The following is a 17,516-nucleotide window of genomic DNA, read 5'->3' on the forward strand; positions in this document are numbered from 1 at the left end:
GTATATCACTCCAGATATCCCCAAAAGATCCTCAGATAGAGAATATTCAAATAGCCAAGAGGATACCTTATGTACAATATTAAAACATTACCTTTAATAGTAATCGTATAAAAACGGTTTTATGGATAATAAACGTGATAAAGTGCAAACAGTGCTCAAATAACCAGTGCTGAATAAAAAAATGGTTTTGTCTCACCAAATCAGTCGTTTTCTAAACAGGAGCTTCCTTCTACATAAAGGGGGAGGGGAAAAATGGTTGCTATCCTACCCCAGTCGTGCCCGTGTGTTGCTCCTGCCCTGACAAGGGCAGTCCCCAAGTCAGGCTAAATAATTGTACCCACCACAGAATAAGTAGACTTCCCTACGCGTTTCCTCTCCCATAGGGGAGATTCATCAGGGGAAAATAAGGATATAAAGATTGTGGGATGTTCTATTTAGAAAAAGTGCCCCTCCATCGGGAGGTAGCTCTTATGTGTCCAATGCACCTAGTTTTGGGTATGGACTATGGCAAGGTGAGACGAAGGACGGAAATGCTCTCCCTTAAATAGTTTCCTACTTTTTCAAATGCTTACACAGCGTCCTACCTTAATTCTACCAGGTCACATATTCTGTATGACCGTTAAGATCTTCTCGGCGTTCATGGCGTTGTATCGCCATTCTCCCCCCTGTATGCGTGTACTTCCGGTATCGGAGTTGCTAACATACCGCGCATGCGTCCTACAGCGCGATATGTGGGGCTAGAGACCTGCCGGTTAAAGCTTCCGGTTTGCGCTCCCTGGGTTGCTCGCTAGTGCGCAGGCGATGCCAAGGGGAGAGACACACAATCTCCTGCCCAAGGCGTCGCCGTATCCCTAGCAACGCCCGTGTTCTCCAAATTCACGCTACTGCGCACGCGTTGTTTTTGTGGATACCCGAGCTCGTTCCCTCGCTCTATCAAACAAAATATGTAATAGGTACCTCTATAATAGTGGTGTCAATGCCTGTTGTTATTGCATATACAGCGTTTCACAATTTACCCCTTTTATATTTTCAAACTGAATGTTAGTGCATATATGTTAACCAGCAAGATGGCCAATTAGGCTTATACCGCTGGTTCACTAAAGTTCATGGATACTTAGGAAAAAAGTTGCTGATGCAACTATGGGAGCCCATGTGTTTGTGTTATGAGTACATCCAGACCTTATATCCTCAGTATATTTTTATTTTACCTATCCGGTGCAGGGTTATCACTGTTCGTGTGTATTAATACCGCACACTCACATTTCATAGTGAAATTAATACAACGAGCACACCCCTGCCCTCAAGGTTACCCAAAAAATGCTATCGTTATGACAACACCATACTGTCCCCATAAGATCCATTTTAAATCAGGGCAGACTTGGTACCAAAAATGAGGATTTCATCTATAAGGGGTTATAAAAAATATATATGAACAAATCAAACAGGTACAAATGGGGACCCTTCCGGGTTATATTGAGTCCCCATTATCCACACAACTTGTATACAACCCTAATCCACAAAAAAAAACCGCCCAGAAAGGCTAAAGGTAATTATTATATACAAAAGAGGGAGTATATACGCTGTGGGGAGATGAAAAACCGCCCAGATAGAATTATCCATAAAAACACACAATTCTCAGTTTCATGCCTCATATGTCGGGCCCAGAGATACAGATATGTAAAATACAGCAATGGCTTATATTTTACTGTCAAATCATAATAGATAATATGCGCTCTGTTGGCTCAGTACTCCTGGGGGACAAGTCCCAAATTCCAACCTATCAATATACAGCAGTAAAAAGATTTTTTTCTTTTTAGAATCCTGGGGTTTGGTATTTAAATTCAGAGAAAACAACTATAACTCAACTGCTCGTTCAAACCCTGTGGGTAACATGTGTTTAGGCGAAATATCCACCTTGATTCTCTTTGAAGCAGAACCCTATCGTAATCTCCGCCTCTTCTTGGTGGTTTCACTTTCTCAATCCCCATGAACTGTATAACCTTCACATCCCCATTATGCAGTCCATTTACATGTCTAGCCACAGATGTGTCTCTTTTGTTACGGATGTCACCTAAGTGCTCTCCTATCCTCCTCCTCAATTCTCTTATAGTTTTACCTACATAGGCCTTGCCGCATCTACAGGTAATACGGTAAATGACACCCTTAGGGTACCGTCACACAGTGGCATTTTTATCGCTACGACTGCACGATTCGTGACGTTGTAGCGATATCGTTACGATCTCGCAGTGTCTGACACGCTACTGCGATCAGACACCCTGCTGAGAATCGTACGTCGTAGCACATCGTTTAAAACTTTCTTTCGTCGCTGGATCTCCCGCTGTCATCGCTGGATCGTTGTGTGTGACAGCGATCCAGCGATGCGTTCGCTGGTAACCAGGGTAAACATCGGGTTACTAAGCGCAGGGCCGCGCTTAGTAACCCGATGTTTACCCTGGTTACCAGCGTAAAAGTAAAAAAAAAAAAACAGTACATACTGACCATCTGATGTCCGTCAGGTCCCTTGCCGTCTGCTTCCCGCTCTGTCTGTCTGCCGGCCGGAAAGTGAGAGCAGATCACAGCGGTGACGTCACTGCTGCGCTCTGCTCTCACTGTACGGCTGCACTCAGTCAGAGCAGGAAGCAGACGGCAAGGGACCTGACGGACATCAGATGGTCAGTATGTACTGTTTGTTTTTTTTTACTTTTACGCTGGTAACCACGGTAAACATCGGGTTACTAAGCGCGGCCCTGCGCTTAGTAACCCGATGTTTACCCTGGTTACCAGCGAACCTCGGCATCGCTCCAGCGCCGTGATTGCAAAGTGTGACCGCAGTCTACGACGCTGGAGCGATACTCATACGACGCTGCGACGTCACGGATCGTGCCGTCGTAGCGACGAAAATTGCACGGTGTGACGGTACCCTAAGTTTTACAGTTAATGAAGTCCCTGATCTCAAAAGACTCACTAATGCTCTCAAAACCATTTTTTTATTCAGCACTGGTTATTTGAGCACTGTTTGCACTTTATCACGTTTATTATCCATAAAACCGTTTTTGTACGATTACTATTAAAGGTTATGTTTTAATATTGTACATAAGGTATCCTCTTGGCTATTTGAATATTCTCTATCTGAGGATCTTTTGGGGATATCTGGAGTGATATACCCTATATTCTGGCTTGCTTTGGTATTGAAAAGGTTGTTCTGTTATGGCCGGTTTCTTGTTGGCAGGACCTGATACTAACCTATGGCTCACCTATGGCCAAAGAGATTTTTTCTGAGAAAACTTTTGCTCAGAAGAAGTATACTCCAACTTATACAGCAGCGTTTAAAGATCTTAATAAACTGTATAAAGAACATACAAGCTCTTGGTGGGAAATCCAGAGCTTAGAAACATACATTAAAAACAATATAGTCCCTAGGGGATTACGTATCACTCTGCTGCCAGCGCCTCGCTGTCGGAACCCACATCTACTCAGTTGTTGGGAGAAGGAAGCAACCAGTAGCTCTCTGAGATTTATGAACTTGTTGGTTACCGAGGAAAAAAACAATTTTGAAAAACTAAACGTTAAACTGAAAGAACAGATTGAGATAGTAACAAAATTCAAAGGAGAAAGTGATTTCAGTATTAAGGAAACACAACTACAGAATTCAATTGAAAAATTTCAATATAAACTAAAAGAAAGGAAACACAAACAATATCTAAGAGATCTCCAGGACTTTAAGGAGAATAAAATTTATCAGGTCCTGGGAGATCGCTTAGAAAGAGGGGAGAGAGAAACAGATTTATCCTCAACAGAAACCGACATCTCAGACACAGAATCAAGGCAAAGGCCAATACGTAGTCGACAGAGGGGAAAAAATAGAGGTCATTCAAGGGGAGGCAACTTTCACTCATATACTAGGCCAGGTTTTTTAGACAATACGTACTCCCTGAGGAGCAGAAATCCCTTCAACAAGGATTAGAACTGCAGGTAGTTAATCTCTCTGATAATACCGTCATCTCTGATTCACTGATAGTTCTGAGTAAGGGGCTATCTTTCATCCCTACTACTAATTTTTCTACTTTTGATTGTATCAAAGACATAAATTTATTTGTCAGAAAACTGAGATGGCACAAGTTTTTCAAACAACAGAATAGGAAGACATGTGCTGGCCTAGACATTCCAGTTGATATGCTCCAGGAGGTACAACTCTTGGCTAATCTGGATCAATCCCCGTCATCCCTAACTGGTCAGGGTCCATTTACATCTCTGAAAAAAACTAGCACTAAGATGCCGCCAGCTGGGGGCGATGTTTCTGCCATAGATGTGTTCCTTAATTTAAAAACTGATGAGATCAAACAAAAGGAGGGGGTGCGGACCAGATATAACTTAAGGTACCTTCACACGAAACGACTTTGTAACGATATCGCTAGCGATCCGTGACTTTGCAGCGTCCTGGCTAGCGATATCGTTTAGTTTGACACGCAGCAGCGATCAGGATCCTGCTGTGATGTCGCTGGTCGCTGAATAAAGTTCAGAACTTTATTTGGTCGTCCGATCGCCGTGTATCGTTGTGTTTGACACCAAAAGCAACGATACCAGCGATATTTTACACTGGTAACCAGGGTAAACATCGGGTTACTAAGCGCAGGGCCGCGCTTAGTAACCCGATGTTTACCCTGGTTACCATCGTAAAAGTAAAAAAAAAAAAAAAAACAGTACATACTCACCATCTGATGTCCGTCAGGTCCCTTGCCGTCTGCTTCCCACACTGACTGAGCGCCGCAAAGTGAAAGTGAAAGTACAGCACAACGGTGACGTCACCGCTGTGCTCTGCTCTCACTGTACGGCGGCTCTCAGTCAGAGCAGGAAGCAGACGGCAAGGGACCTGACGGACATCAGATGGTGAGTATGTACTGTTTTGGTTTTTTTTTTACTTTTACGATGGTAACCAGGGTAAACATCGGGTTACTAAGCGCGGCCCTGCGGTTAGTAACCCGATGTTTACCCTGGTTACCCGGGGACCTCGGCATCGTTGGTCGCTGGAGAGCGGTCTGTGTGACCGCTCTCCAGCGATCAAACAGCGACGCTGCAGAGATCGACATCGTTGTCGCTATCGCTGCAGCGTCGTTTCGTGTGAAGGTACCTTTAACAAAGGAACAGATGGAAGCACTCCATACTCTGGAAAGGGACACATCTATAGTGGTGAAACCCTCTGATAAGGGGGGAAACATAGTTATAATGAATATAGATGGGTACAGAGAGATGTGCCTTTCGTTACTGAATGACCCAACAACATATATTCGAGTCCAGAGTAACCCGATAGAAAGAACAGGGAACGAATTGAAAAATATCCTTGATGGAGCTAAGAATAATGAACTAATTAGCCAGGAAGAATATGATTATCTTCTCCCTAAACATCCGGTGGTGGCGACCTTCTATGCACTTCCGAAGTTGCATAAGGGGGTGTGTCCCCTAAAGGGGAGACCAATTGTATCAGTTATTGGCAGTATAAGTCACAATGTGGGTTCATACCTTGACGAGATACTCAGACCCTTTGTGAGTTCTCTACCATCGTATGTTAGAGATACAGCCGACCTCTTAAGTAAAATAGACAACATCAGTGTGGAACCAGAAGTACTCTTAGCAAGTATTGACATTGAAGCACTTTATTCCTCCATTCCACACAAATTTGGGATTAGAGGTGTCGAACACTTTCTAGTTACAAGAGGCCGTCAGTGTGTCCCCCACAATGAGTTGGTCATCTCTCTCCTTGAGTTTGTTTTGCACCGAAATTATTTCACCTTTGATGGTAAAGTCCTCCACCAGCTCAGGGGCACTGCCATGGGCAATCCATGTGCGCCAAGTTATGCTAACCTGTTCCTGGGCTGGTGGGAGGACACCATCGTTTTCTCTGAGAGATTTATGCATCTGACAAGTAATGTGGATCTTTGGGTCAGATTCATAGATGACGTTTTTATTTTATGGCGGGGTACTGTGGTCGAGTTTCAGGAGTTTATTGACTCACTGAACCAGAATGAGATGGGCCTAAGGTTCACATATGAGATCGATTCCAAAAGATTGGCCTTCCTCGACGTCCTGATCACGAAATCGGAAAACGGGGACGCCCTAGAAACCACCATTTTTTTGTAAACCGACCTCTACTAATTCTCTATTAAAATGGGATAGCCACCACCCTTATTCTTTGAAAAAAGTTATACCTAAGGGTCAGTACCTGAGGTTGAAAAGGAATTGTTCAAATGAAAAAGATTTCAAAGTCAAGGCGGATGATTTGCGCCAAAGATTCCGTATTAAGGGTTACCCCAATGGTGTACTCAGAGAGGCATTCAAACATGCGAACGAACAAGATAGGAGGGGACTTATGGTACCCAAAAGGAGAATTGAGAACCCGGATGGGAAAGCTCGACTCATCTGTACCTTTGATAATGGGGCCCAGATGGTCAGGGAGGTAATCCAAAAACATTGGGGTATCCTCCAGATGGATGAGGATATAAAATACTTTATCGGTGAGAGACCCCACATTACCTATAGAAAGAGCCGGACAATAGGAAATCGGTTGGTACGTAGCCACTTTGTCAACACCTATGGCTAACGGAACCTGGTTATCAGCCAAAACCAAGGGATGCTATCGTTGTGGTGAATGTATCGCCTGCGAGCATATATTGGTGGGTAAGAAATTTGAGAGCATTAGTGAGTCTTTTGAGATCAGGGACTTCATTAACTGTAAAACTAAGGGTGTCATTTACCGTATTACCTGTAGATGCGGCAAGGCCTATGTAGGTAAAACTATAAGAGAATTGAGGAGGTGGATAGGAGAGCACTTAGGTGACATCCGTAACAAAAGAGACACATCTGTGGCTAGACATGTAAATGGACTGCATAATGGGGATGTGAAGGTTATACAGTTCATGGGGATTGAGAAAGTGAAACCACCAAGAAGAGGCGGAGATTACGATAGGGTTCTGCTTCAAAGAGAATCAAGGTGGATATTTCGCCTAAACACATGTTACCCACAGGGTTTGAACGAGCAGTTGAGTTATAGTTGTTTTCTCTGAATTTAAATACCAAACCCCAGGATTCTAAAAAGAAAAAAATCTTTTTACTGCTGTATATTGATAGGTTGGAATTTGGGACTTGTCCCCCAGGAGTACTGAGCCAATGAAACAGAGCGCATATTATCTATTATGATTTGACAGTAAAATATAAGCCATTGCTGTATTTTACATATCTGTATCTCTGGGCCCGACATATGAGGCATGAAACTGAGAATTGTGTGTTTTTATGGATAATTCTATCTGGGCGGTTTTTCATCTCCCCACAGCGTATATACTCCCTCTTTTGTATATAATAATTACCTTTAGCCTTTCTGGGCGGTTTTTTTTTGTGGATTAGGGTTGTATACAAGTTGTGTGGATAATGGGGACTCAATATAACCCGGAAGGGTCCCCATTTGTACCTGTTTGATTTGTTCATATATATTTTTTATAACCCCTTATAGATGAAATCCTCATTTTTGGTACCAAGTCTGCCCTGATTTAAAATGGATCTTATGGGGACAGTATGGTGTTGTCATAACGATAGCATTTTTTGGGTAACCTTGAGGGCAGGGGTGTGCTCGTTGTATTAATTTCACTATGAAATGTGAGTGTGCGGTATTAATACACACGAACAGTGATAACCCTGCACCGGATAGGTAAAATAAAAATATACTGAGGATATAAGGTCTGGATGTACTCATGACACAAACACATGGGCTCCCATAGTTGCATCAGCAACTTTTTTCCTAAGTATCCATGAACTTTAGTGAACCAGCGGTATAAGCCTAATTGGCCATCTTGCTGGTTAACATATATGCACTAACATTCAGTTTGAAAATATAAAAGGGGTAAATTGTGAAACGCTGTATATGCAATAACAACAGGCATTGACACCACTATTATAGAGGTACCTATTACATATTTTGTTTGATAGAGCGAGGGAACGAGCTCGGGTATCCACAAAAACAACGCGTGCGCAGTAGCGTGAATTTGGAGAACACGGGCGTTGCTAGGGATACGGCGACGCCTTGGGCAGGAGATTGTGTGTCTCTCCCCTTGGCATCGCCTGCGCACTAGCGAGCAACCCAGGGAGCGCAAACCGGAAGCTTTAACCGGCAGGTCTCTAGCCCCACATATCGCGCTGTAGGACGCATGCGCGGTATGTTAGCAACTCCGATACCGGAAGTACACGCATACAGGGGGGAGAATGGCGATACAACGCCATGAACGCCGAGAAGATCTTAACGGTCATACAGAATATGTGACCTGGTAGAATTAAGGTAGGACGCTGTGTAAGCATTTGAAAAAGTAGGAAACTATTTAAGGGAGAGCATTTCCGTCCTTCGTCTCACCTTGCCATAGTCCATACCCAAAACTAGGTGCATTGAACACATAAGAGCTACCTCCCGATGGAGGGGCACTTTTTCTAAATAGAACATCCCACAATCTTTATATCCTTATTTTCCCCTGATGAATCTCCCCTATGGGAGAGGAAACGCGTAGGGAAGTCTACTTATTCTGTGGTGGGTACAATTATTTAGCCTGACTTGGGGACTGCCCTTGTCAGGGCAGGAGCAACACACGGGCACGACTGGGGTAGGATAGCAACCATTTTTCCCCTCCCCCTTTATGTAAGAGGAAGCTCCTGTTTAGAAAACAACTGATTTGGTGAGACCAAACCATTTTTTTATTCAGCACTGGTTATTTGAGCACTGTTTGCACTTTATCACGTTTATTATCCATAAAACCGTTTTTATACGATTACTATTAAAGGTTATGTTTTAATATTGTACATAAGGTATCCTCTTGGCTATTTGAAAACTCTTCTTCGGTTTCACCCTTATTCCTGAATGGTCTGCCATTCTCCCTTATACAGCCGATATATATCATTCACTGTCTATTAGACTCACTACTATTTTTTATATAATTGGTGATATACCGTACATCCATTGCTGTGTTCAATACGTGTTTTAAAAATTATAGATCTTCTGTATATTTTTAGTGATGAGTTAATTATGGAAAGAAGGGAAGTAGGCTTCTAATTTCCCCTTCATTTTCTCTTTTTGCAACTGAAAAAATCTATATCCGGTCTGAAAATGGCTAAAGGCAGATGAACGAAGTCTGATTTACAGATTTGGTACTGATCTCTGGCAATGAAAATGTATCAAGAGACAAAACATCCAATAACGTTCAATTAGGATCATCTTCCATGCTGTCTCTTCTGGGCTATAGTGCTGCATTCTTGCTCATCTGCAAACTGAAATAACCAAAGTCAACTATGCCAAGAAATCCTCACCCTTACTGTGTCAGCTATGGGGTTGAAGTGCTGAAAGTCACATGCAGTCTTATGTGGGTTGTAGAACATGTCTGACCCTGCCCCAAACTAAGTGATTGTAAAATTCTGGCATTTTTCCTATTTATATCAGAAATGTATTTCCCCAGTAAGTCATCTATTACATAAAGATTATTTCTAACTTGCTGCAAGTTCTTCTAACCTTTTGCCCTGTGTGGCTACAGAATTGACATATTTCCATTTATGGTTTAAATGGCATTATTTCCTGAATTAAATATAGCATAACTTTACATGAATTCTGCCTTGTTTTCAGTGTACTTTGTTTGGTGGTAATAAAACAAGAATCTAATGATTTTATAATGGAATCAGATTTATGACCCACATAAATAATTGTTATCGCTATCTGGCACATTGCACCTGAATCTACGGTTCATCTTGCAGGTGGTTTCACGGCAAGATTACTAGAGAACAAGCTGAGCGACTATTATACCCACCAGAAACGGGCCTGTTTCTTGTGCGAGAGAGCACAAACTATCCCGGAGACTACACACTGTGTGTGAGCTGTGAGGGGAAAGTGGAGCATTACCGGATCATCTACAAGACTGGCAAGCTGACCATTGATGAAGAGGCATACTTCGATAACCTCATGCAGCTGGTGGAGGTAAGGGGCTTTACCCAGATCACTTGTGATTCAGTTCCTTAAGTTAGCGTGATATGATGCGTGACATGAATCATTTTATGGTATTCAGAGTCTACTCAACTTTTTTTTTTCTTTTTAATTTCACTAGTTTAGTAACACGGTTAAACACAATAAATGCTGCTTGGTAAAATTTCTAAATTAAATAATCATTGTAAGACCTATCCCTTCACAACCTCTTTAAGGTGAGCCTACATCAGAAGAAACTGATTATGGTGCAGAACTGTGCTGTATGATCACTCTTTTAGTGGCTCTTGCTGATAACCTGCAGCACAGACCACCCAAAGAATGTGCTGCGGGCTACACTAAACTAGGCAGCATCCCGCTTGTCACTCTTAGCCAGTGTCTTCAGTGCCGGAGCAAACGCTATAAAATTCTTTGACTCTCGCACTGAAGACTGCAGCCTGTTAGCAGAAGGATGCTGTTTAATTTAGTGCCCCCTGGAGCAAGTCCGTGCTTGGGGTTATAGGAGAAAAATGATCATATTAGAAAGCTTAAGGTGCATTTTAAACGCTGATTTTTCACTACTTTGTCATGTCACTGATCATTTCAGCTGTTTGAATTGGTTGGTGCCTCTAAGCCAAAATCCCCACCACTTCTGTACGAAAAGGGGGTTGGAGTGTTTTACCAAGCGCGGTGTCCTTTCAGAGCTTTCTGTTAATTGTGGTAGCTTTCAGAGAGTAGACTGCAATTGATTCTGACAAGTCACTGTGCTATGTTACATCATGGTTAAAACCAGAGTTTCAGTTATATGGCTAAGGCCCAGAGTAGATCACATTGATTGCAGGGTCTCAAAGCAAAATATAGACTGCTCTGCGTAACGTGTTACTTTTATTTCAGTTAATGTCCACCATTCCAATATTTTGTGTCTATTGCTTTAATAGTTTCTGTGTAAGGATTCTCTGATGTTTAATAAATTTTTATAATTTTGACTGCATGTAGTTGCCACTAGGGGGAGCTAACTGCATATGGATAATCTCATACTGGCATGCCAGACCTGGCCTGTCACATTCCACAAGGAGAAACCTCAAGCATCTCACCTAGCCAAATCAGATCTCATACTTAGCACTGACGAGGGGCAATACCGTGTCTGCAAATTGAGATTCTGATTTGGCTTTTATCCTAAGTCATATGGCAAGGCTCGTTAAAGGGACAATATTGAGTTGTAGGATTGCTGCTTCCCATAGGTGGCATTAGAGTACAAGTCCTCTTCCTCTCTGAAGAGACCATTTGCATGTGGATTTATACCGCTTTTTAGCTCTGTAGAAGCCAAATCTTTATACTGTAAGCTCCTAGTGAAATCTGCAGGTAAATTCTATAAGTGCCATAACAAGCTGGGAAGTGATCCAGTGGTGCCACGTGCCCTGCCTCTCTGATTAGGTGCATTACTAAGCCCTTGGATGTGGAGGTTGTCTTGGATGTCTTAGGCTACGTTCACATTAGCGGCGGGCGCCGCAGCGGCGCCGCATGCGTCATGCGCCCCTATATTTAACATGGGGGCGCATGGACATGCGTCGCACTTGCGTTTTGCGTCGCTGCGGCGCCCGCGTCCGGGCGCAGAGGACGCAGCAAGTTGCATTTTTGCTGCGTCCAAAATCAATTAAAAAAAGGACGCATGCGGCGCAAAACGCAGCATTGTGCATGCGTTTTGCTGCGTTTTTGTTTGCGTTGTGCGCTGCGGCGCCGACGCTGCGGCGCACAACGCAAATGTGAACGTAGCCTTACTGCTGACAGATTTACTCACCATTGGAAGATAATATGAATTCCATGCAGCCATAAATATTAGTGCAATTTATACAATTTTCTAATATTTTTGTCTAGTCTTAGAAATTCCGCAATTGATCAATTAATGCAGATTTTTTTTTGTTATTGTTACATTGAAATTGAAAATGCTGGATCTGATGTGCAAGATTTTCCTTCAAACTTGGATGTTACTTGGTCCAGTGTTTTTAGAATGCAGTTGGAACATGTATGGTCATATAGTAAAAAGCATAGAGCTGGGTGTATATGCTGTATTCCCTACGCATTGATCTGAAATTGTTGCATAGATAAAGTAAAAGACAATAGAAATTTGGCTCAATTTTCTCCAATAACTGTCTTTCATAACTTGCCAAATTTAGTGTATGTTTCACACACATACTGTGTCTTGTCCAACAAGGGGGCATAACTCTGCTGAAAAGGGGTCTGGCTGCTATTCCTTGTCCAATAAGGGGGCATAGCTCTGCTGAAAAGGGTCTGGCTGCTATTCATTGTCCAATAAGGGGCATAGCTCTGCTGAAAAGGGGTCTGGCTACTATGCTTTGTCCAACAAGAGGGCATAGCTCTGTTGAAAAGAGGTCTTTTTGCTATGCCTTATACAATAAGGGGGCATAGCTCTGCTAAAAAGGGGTCTGGCTACAATGCCTTGTCCAACAAGGGGGCATAGCTCTGCTAAAAAGGGGTCTGGCTACAATGCCTTGTCCAACCAGGGGGCATAGCTCTGTTGAAAAGAGGTCTTTTTGCTATGCCTTATACAATAAGGGGGCATAGCTCTGCTAAAAAGGGGTCTCGCTACAATGCCTTGTCCAATAAGGGTGCATAGCTCTGCTGAAAAGGGGTCTGGCTACTATGCCTTGTCCAACAAGGGGGCATAGCTCTGTTGAGAAGGTCTTTTTGCTATGCCTTATTCAATAAGGGGGCATAGCTCTGCTAGAAAGGGGTCTGGCTACAATGCCTTGTCCAACAAGGGGGCATAGCTCTGCTAAAAAGGGGTCTGGCTACAATGCCTTGTCCAATAAGGGGGCATAGCTCTGCTAGAAAGGGGTCTGGCTACAATGCCTTGTCCAACAAGGGGGCATAGTTCTGCTAAAAAGGGGTCTGGCTACAATGCCTTGTCCAATAAGGGTGCATAGCTCTGCTAAAAAGGGGTCTGGCTACCATGCCTTGTCCTATAAGGGGGCATAGTTATGCTAAAAAGGGTATGGCTACAATGCCTTGTCCAACAAGGGGACATAGCGCTGATGAAAAGGGGTTTGGTTTAGTTGGAGGAGGCGCCATAGTTAACTTATGACATCATGGACCGAATTATGTAGAAAAATTGTGGTTCAACTTTGTGTAGGGTAGGCAGTCTAACGATGTACCACATTTATCAACTATCAAGAAGCACTTTGCTAAATGTGTCCCATTAGATCGTGTAGTCTGTTTGCACTAAGAATTAGTATACCGTAAATATGTCCTACTGGAATCGACCTCCACACATCCGAAGATGCGAGAGAAAATGTCTCCATTTAGGCTATGTGCCCATGTGCAGAAAGTATGCAGAATTTTCCGGACAAAATCTGGACTCCATCACAGGAAATCCGCTTGCGTTTCTTTAGCTTTTTTATTGCGTTTTTTGCACTTATTTTTTGTGCGGATTTTTAGCGTTTTTTTTTTAACAACTGTCCAAATACAATTCTATTGCGGGAAAACCGCAGATTTTCCTCAAAATTAATGAACATGCTGCGTTTCTTTCCGCAGTGCTTTTCCGCTGCGGAAGAAAGCAGCATGGGCACAAAAATTGCGGAATGCATTAAAATAATGGGATGCTTAATGTAAGCTTTTTTAAGCGTTTCCGCAGCAGAAAACCGCCTAAAAAACGCTAAAAAAAGGGCTAAAAATCCAGAACGTGGGCACATACAGTTGAGGCCAAAAGTATTGACACCCCTGCAATTCTGTCCGATAATACTCAGTTTCTTCCTGAAAATGATTGCAAACACAAATTATTTGTTATTATTATCTTCATTTAATTTGTCTTAAATGAAAAAACACAAAAATAATTGTCCTAAAGCCAAATTGGATATAATTCCACACCAAACATAAAAAAGGGGGTGGACAAAAGTATTGGCACTGTTCGAAAAATCATGTGATGCTTCTCTAATTTGTGCAATTAACAGCACCTGTAACTTACCTGTGGCACCTAACAGGTGTTGGCAATAACTAAATCACACTTGCAGCCAGTTGACATGGATTAAAGTTGACTCAACCTCTGTCCTGTGTCCTTGTGTGTACCACATTGAGCATGAAGAAAAGAAAGAAGACCAAAGAACTGTCTGAGGACTTGAGAAACCAAATTGTGAGGAAGCATGAGCAATCTCAAGGCTACAAGTACATCTCCAAAGACCTGAATGCTCCTGTGTCTACCGTGCGTTGTGTCATCAAGAAGTTTAAAGCCCATGGCACTGTGGCTCACCTCCCTAGATGTGGACGGAAAAGAAAAATTGACAAAAGATTTCAACGCAAGATTGTGCGGATGTTGGATAAAGAACCTCGACTAACATCCAAACAAGTTCAAGCTGCCCTGCAGTCCGAGGGTACAACAGTGTCAACCCGTACTATCCATCGGCGTCTGAATGAAAAGAAACTGTATGGTAGGAGACCCAGGAAGACCCCACTTCTTACCCCGAGACATAAAAAAGCCAGGCTGGAGTTTGCCAAAACTTACCTGAAAAAGCCTAAAGCGTTTTGGAAGAATGTTCTCTGGTCAGATGAGACAAAAGTAGAGCTTTTTGGGCAAAGGCATCAACATAGAGTTTACAGGAGAAAAAAAGAGGCATTCAAAGAAAAGAACACGGTCCCTACAGTCAAACATTGGAGGTTCCCTGATGTTTTGGGGTTGCTTTGCTGCCTCTGGCACTGGATTGCTTGACCGTGTGCATGGCATTATGAAGTCTGAAGACTACCAACAAATTTTGCAGCATAATGTAGGGCCCAGTGTGAGAAAGCTGGGTCTCCCTCAGAGGTCATGGGTCCTCCAGCAGGACAATGACCCAAAACACACTTCAAAAAGCACTAGAAAATGGTTTGAGAGAAAGCACTGGAGACTTCTAAGGTGGCCAGCAATGAGTCTACACCTGAATCCCATAGAACACCTGTGGAGAGATATAAAAATGGCAGTTTGGAGAAGGCACCGTTCAAATATCAGGGACCTGGAGCAGTTTGCCAAAGAAGAATGGTCTAAAGTTCCAGCAGAGCATTGTAAGAAACTCATTGATGGTTACCGGAAGTGGTTGGTCGCAGTTATTTTGGCTAAAGGTTGTGCAACCAAGTATTAGGCTGAGGGTGCCAATACTTTTGTCTGGCCCATTTTGGAGTTTTGTGTGAAATGATCAGTGTTTTGCTTCATTCTCTTTTGTGTTTTTTTTTCATTTAAGACAAATTAAATGAAGATAATAATACCAAAGAATTTATGATTACAATCATTTTCAGGAAGAAACTGAGTATTATCTGACAGAATTGCAGGGGTGTCAATACTTTTGGCCACAACTGTAGCCTAATAGTACTATTCCCTCCCTGCAGAAAGACACAACATATTTCATTCTGCAAAACCATGCATCATTACATATAACCATGTGGTGCGAACATCTTCCTGAACATGACTAACCTCACCCGGTTTCCTGTGTCAGGAACTGAGAGAGGCTGAAAAAGCGCAGCCAGTTCCTCTACGTGCTGAGCTGGGCTGCGTTCACGTTCTGGTACATATAGCCCCGGCATACTCAGCCATGCTGTCAATAAAAGAAAGAAGTACATGATCATATTATAGGAATGAAAAGAGTTGTGTTTTCAGACTTCAGAAAGACATCTGCCATATAAAATGTGATATACCAGAGATGCAAGAATTAATCCCATTACAACATTCATTTGAATGAAGCTGAATGCTATGAAGTCTCTGTTCCATACGAGGTTGTCCATGTTTTCAGACTACTTTTTGTTTCATTAAAAATATTGCACCATTTGCCTTCTATTGCCCTGAGTTGCACGGTGTATAGCTGGCTGCAGAATGGGTTTGTTAACTGCTGGTCTGATGGGGAGTTTTACATTTATGTGTCTTTATCTGAGCTCCTCTTGGATGATTTATGGCTGCAGATGACCTCAACGTAGAATGTGCAGGGAAAAAAAGAGCCTGTAAAAGCCAAACAGCAAAATTTGTAATAAAACCCAATTACAAAAATTATTTTTAGCCCCAAGTACATGCATTAAAAAAAGGAGGGTCGCAAAAGATGGACAACCTCCTTTAATGGTACAGCCCACCATAGGCTTCTTCAGTGTGGATTTTCCCCCCCTTTCGGATTTTGCTGAAAATCAGCCTTTCAGAGTAGGAGACGTTCATTGTGGTATGGACGCACTGTCACTGTTGTCCTATGCATGAATCTGCTGTCTGGTTCCATTTAAAGAGATTTTTCTATGCAACACTTGGCTTTGTATCCAGTCGGGACATGAATCCCCTCTGCTAACTCCGAACTGGTCAGCAGTGCATTTGTGCGTGTTTATTATTATTCTTCATTTTTATAGCGTCATTTATTCCATGGCGCTTTACATGTGAGAAGGGGCATACAAAGACAAGTACAATAAACATGAGCAATACAAGGCACACACAAGTACAAAAGAGAGGGGTTAGTCACTTTATCTTTATTTTAACACGGGTAGGATGTGGTTTTGTGGGACTGAATGTTACCCGGAATGTTAGTGCAGCCTGCCTCACAGACCTCACCGCTCTCCTGAACACAAAATGGCTGCTGGCGGAGTAGCATGTGACTAGGTGTCCATTAGGCATTTCTCGTTGAGTAACTACACCGTGGAAGAGGCTGGTGGATAGGTCGGGTCACATGCTCCTCCGCCAGCAGCCATTTTGTGCTCAGGAGAGTGGTGATGTCTGTGAGGCTGGCTGCCCTCTCAGGCCGCAAACCTGTAACATGTTTGGTGCCACAAAGCCATGTTCCCATAACATGTGTTTATATAAAGCAGCTAACCCTTTCCTTTTAACAACCAGAGCCAAAATGAAAAGGGAAATTTCCTCCTTAGATTTGTTGGCCACATCCACTCATTTTGCCGGAGTTCTTTAGCTGTATATTATGGATGAGGGGCAGCATGATTGTACCCTGATGGCAGTCATTGGAAAGAAGTATCTGCATGCTGAATTTCTACATGATATAGTGTCTCCTAATTCGAAGTGTCCCCTCTCCTTATTATAATATTCTTGTATGATGTGATGTTTGAGGTAAATAGCTGACTGAGCATTCGTTTCTTCTGAGCTCGGGCCAAGAGCGACTTGCAGACTGTTTCTATTGTAGCCCTGTAAGCTGTATACGTAAATGCAGGGAGCGCTGGTGTATTCTCCACTCTGGTTCTCACAGCAGAAACTAATACAAATCAGAAAGCGCTCTTAAACTGGGCCTGAAATGCTAAGCTAATAGCGGCCCCCTGTGTGACCGGCTTGTCCTTTATGCATGTTTCCAGGTTGCCCGCTGCTGCACAGGTATAGTTTGCCCTACTGTAATTTGACCGGGGGATGTGTCCTGCTTAGGCAAATGTGTTTCATTTCTGCTTTTTCTGTTGTGAAGCAAATGGCACAATTTTCAAGTGAAACTGTGTAAACTTCCTTATTTGTCCTATTAAGTGCTTGCAGTGACCTCATCTTGAAGAAATAGCTACGGTATTTTTTAATGTGGAAATGTGCAATATACAGTAA

General features: G+C 42.8%; 1 protein-coding gene across 2 annotated transcripts in view; it reads left to right on the top strand.

Annotated features, from left to right (window-relative positions):
• CSK (C-terminal Src kinase) overlaps positions 1–17,516 on the top strand; it is a 131,206-nt gene that overhangs the window by 88,509 nt on the left and 25,181 nt on the right. For both annotated transcript variants that reach the window (XM_077264042.1, XM_077264043.1), the window contains one exon: positions 9,775–9,994. In XM_077264042.1, the coding sequence (XP_077120157.1) occupies positions 9,775–9,994 (220 nt within the window). The remainder of the gene's footprint in view (positions 1–9,774; positions 9,995–17,516) is intronic.

Source organism: Ranitomeya variabilis, chromosome 5, assembly GCF_051348905.1.
Source record: "Ranitomeya variabilis isolate aRanVar5 chromosome 5, aRanVar5.hap1, whole genome shotgun sequence".
NCBI lineage: Eukaryota > Metazoa > Chordata > Amphibia > Anura > Dendrobatidae > Ranitomeya > Ranitomeya variabilis.